This window comes from Belonocnema kinseyi, chromosome 5 (assembly GCF_010883055.1).
Source record: "Belonocnema kinseyi isolate 2016_QV_RU_SX_M_011 chromosome 5, B_treatae_v1, whole genome shotgun sequence".
Classification (NCBI taxonomy): domain Eukaryota; kingdom Metazoa; phylum Arthropoda; class Insecta; order Hymenoptera; family Cynipidae; genus Belonocnema; species Belonocnema kinseyi.
In genome coordinates, this window is record NC_046661.1 from 18,215,052 (window position 1) to 18,218,801 (window position 3,750).

General features: G+C 45.0%; 1 protein-coding gene across 1 annotated transcript; it reads right to left on the minus strand.

Moving 5' to 3' along the window:
- Positions 1-242: 242 nt before the first annotated feature.
- Positions 243-3,256, minus strand: LOC117173549. Its single transcript, XM_033362189.1, has 3 exons — positions 2,345-3,256; positions 2,129-2,252; positions 243-2,044 (listed from the first exon to the last, which is right to left on the minus strand). Exons 1-3 carry the CDS (start codon positions 3,254-3,256, stop codon positions 243-245), a joined length of 2,838 nt encoding a protein of 945 aa, XP_033218080.1.
- Between the last annotated feature and the right edge of the window lie 494 nt (positions 3,257-3,750).

Genomic DNA, 3,750 nt, shown 5'->3' on the forward strand with positions numbered 1-3,750 from the left:
CAACCTCTTGCAATTGCGTCCTGGGGAAGAGATTCACGTACTTCCTTCGAGTTTGTCACCCAGTTCCGAATCTCGAAACCACCTTTCTGATGTATGAAAGACACTTCCTTGGCTCGTTGAATGGCTTCCGTCGTAGTGTCCAGGCTGTCTAAGTAATCATCCATGTAGTGTTTCTGTGTGATGGATCGATAAGCATTTGGAAACTCATTTTCAAAATCTTTTGCATTTCTATTTCGAATTTCTTAGGCTACGTAAGGTGACGACACTGCCCCAAAAATCATGACTTGCATTTCGAATACGAATATCTCATTCGTGTCCTTATCTCGACCCAGGATTCTTTGGCTGCATCGATCTTCTTTCCGAATACGAACCTGATGAAACATCTCCTTCAGATCGCCTCCAATGGCGATCGCCCGCTCTCTGAACCGAAAGAGTACTCCCACTAGAGAACCAAGAAGATCTGGGCCTTTCAGGAGCCTATCGTTTAAGCTCACACCATGAGACTTCGCAGCTGCATCGAATACCAGGCATATTTTCCCCGGTTTGTTTGCATTAAATACTGCAAAGTGTGGTAAATACCATGTTCTTGCAGGTGATTGTGCAGCTTCCTCCTTTGTCAATCGTAGTGCGTAGCCCTTTTCCTGGTAGTCCTGAATTTTCTTCTCATACTCGTGGCGAAAAGCTGGATCACGATCCATCTTTCTCTCTAGTGCAACGAATCTTTTCTCTGCCATCTTCCTACTAGGTGGCAGCGTCTCGTTATCGGTCTTGCATAACAAACCTGCTTCCCACTTATTTCTATCTCGACGTGCTGTTCTATTAATTAATTCCTCTGCACGCTGATCTTCCTTGGAGCGTAATCTGGTAGCAGTTGGATTTACACCGAATGTCTCGGTGTTCCAGAAATCCGTCATTCTCTGGCTGATGTCATCGTTTTCTGTCCGATGATAAAACATTACGTACTCCGGTTCGGCTCTGTCTATTTTGCACTTCCCGTGCACAACCCAGCCTAAAGCAGTGAGAGAGGCCATGGGAGAATTTCCAGGGCCGAAAACTGATTTGCGAGCAACTAGCAATTCACCGTGATCTTCTCCGATCAAGATTCTAGGTTGCGCATGCAGTATATCTGACAAAGGTAATCCTCGGAGATGCTGCCAGACATCAGTGTCGATTTTTACTGTGGATCGCGGTAAATTCAGTGTATTCTGTGTCTGTACGTCAGTCAGTGTGAACTCTCTGTCTGAAGGACCTCGAATTGTCAGATTTACCTGTCGTGACGTTGGTTCACTTAGGGTAACTCCGTTCGTCCACTCAGCCTCTAAAGGTGCGAGCTTACCTCTCAAACCCAGGTTTCGAGCTAACTCTGCGTCAATTACCGTGACTGATGAACCACAATCCAGATAAGCATATGTGTCGATTTCTCCAGCTGGACCCTTCAGAACTACGGGCAAAACTCTCATAAAAACGTGACGTTTCCGACGCTGTACAACGTTTATATGAACCTTCTCCGGGAACACTTCTTCATCGGTCTTCCGTGAGGCTGTTTCTGTCGATCTTCGCCCGTCCGTGTGCAACAATGGATGATGTCGTTTCGGACAGCCGTCTTTGTTGCATCGTCGTCTTCTGCAGTCTCTGATAGAATGCAAGGGTTTCAGGCAGGAAAAACACAACCGCTTTTTTGTTGCCCAATTCCAACGTTCATCTACACTCACGTCCTTTATAGCTTCACACTTTGACACATGATGGTCCTTTTCACAGTAAACACACTTCACTGATTCATTGTTCTTGTCCAAAACCGCACCAATCACCGCGCCTTTTTTCATTTTTGACTCTAATTTATCTACACTAGGGTCGTACACATTACTCACTAAATTAGCCTGTCTTCGTATCCACTGTGCGAACACTGCGATATTTGAAACGTCTGTTTCCTGTTCGCAAACAGCAGCCCATTGCAACTTCTGAGCGAGAGGCAACTTTGCAACCAATAGGTCTACAAACATGAGATTGTTCAAATACTGAGGCTTTCCTAGCGCTTGGACTGTGGCTACAAAATTTTAAACGGAATCTGAAAATAATAGCACTGATTGGAGACGGTTCTCCTTGATTTCTGGGTAACTAGTGATGTTACGCATTAAATCTTTAATAACATACTCCGGTCGACCAAAGCGTCGCTCCAGAGTTTCTGTCACCTCGTCTTCCCGGTCTGTCATCAGCAGTGCTCTCACTGCTTCCAAAGCTGCTCCTTTCAGGCACTTTTGAAGGCGATTGATATTCTCGTTCGCTGAGAATCCGCATGCCTCTGTCGATTTCTTATAAGTGCTGAAAAAAGTGGCCATTCTCTTACCTCTCCACTGAAGCTGGGTAAGTCTTTCGTCATTGCCTGTCGGGCAAGGTATTTTTCAAAGCCTGTCACTTTTGTTGTCGTCCGGGTTTGTCTGGGAAAAGAGTGTGATCGTCGTTCTTGATCCTGTCTTCTCATCAGCTGTTCATCTTCATTGTTGTTCCCTTCTGACTCCTTCCCTGCTAGAACTTTTGATTTCACCAAATTTTTTGAGTCTTCAGCTTTTCTCGAACACTGATCTTTATTTTCTTCCATATCAGCTTCTTCGAGTTCTGCAAGTTCTGAATGCATTTTAAGGATTGTTTTCTTTCGTTCAAGCCGCTTTCGTTCCGCTTCTTCAAGACGATCTAATTCTTCGGCTTGACGGAGTTCACGACGTTTGTGAGCGATTGAGCTTGAAACGGAGATTTCTGAAGTAATACTTTTTGACCCTGGTTCGGATACTGACCGGTGGGAATGTTCACTCAAGCGCTCGGATTCAGCTCGTCTTTCATGATGGAATTGTACTTGCCCGGCTGTCAGTTTGCCGGCTGTAAGATCAGCTGATTTCGGGCGTGCCTGTTCTGTTTGTGATGGAGCGGCGGCCATTCCCCCTCTCGTCCGTCTAGAAGTTCCCCCACGCCAGCCCCCTCGACCCTTTTGCTCACTGCTGACATAGCCGTACCTCTGTGGAGGTAGGCCCTTATTCTCACGATAACTTTTCCGATTTTCTGGAACGGATCTGATTGGGGTGCTCGTCTCCCCGAGCTCCGCTCCTGGTCCACGACTCCCGTTAGCTTGCGATGAAGCTTGCTCAACGACGGTAAGGTCGACACTTTCACTTTCAGATCTACTACCCGTTTCGCTATTGTTAGCCCTTTCAGGAGCGTCCCTGTCCATAGCGTCTTTTCGCACAACACTTTCTTTGTCACTCATCCTTACACAATTCCACTGTAATCCAATTTGCACACACTTTACACACTATCTGATTCAAATCCGAATCCACCGCGAATAAGATCCGGCTCGAAGGACCATTTGTTAATAACACAAAGACTATAAAGAGATAAACCGTTTGCGTGTAAAGGGTAGGGTTAGATAGAATTGTCAATAAGTGAAAAACACTCCCGGATAATATAAAATAGCGTTTATTATGGATATGTATGAACCTAGATGTTACATATTTAAAAACTGCCCGTAAATGGAATAAATGTACTATTGGAAAGGTGACAAAGCTGATAAAGAAAGTATAAAAAAAACACAATAATAAAATAGATTAATCGGTGACAAACACTTGATATAGTTCAAATATAGAGTTCTGGATTGTCCACAATAACTTTAGCACAAATCGCTCACTATGGGATTTTCAGGTTGAAAGTGATTGACAGCTGTCCATCACTTTCCGGGTCGTCGCGCGAACTGACCTCTCCAAC

Bases quoted from the DNA above. Each gene is read 5' to 3' on its own strand.
- LOC117173549 (XM_033362189.1), bottom strand. From the start codon at position 3,256: ATGAGTGACAAAGAAAGTGTTGTGCGAAAAGACGCTATGGACAGGGAC. The intron at 2,253-2,344 runs GTAAGAGAATGG...CGCCTTCAAAAG, and splicing joins TACCCAGCTTCAGTGGAGAG to TGCCTGAAAGGAGCAGCTTT. The intron at 2,045-2,128 runs GTAACATCACTA...AAAATTTTGTAG, and splicing joins TGTTATTAAAGATTTAATGC to CCACAGTCCAAGCGCTAGGA.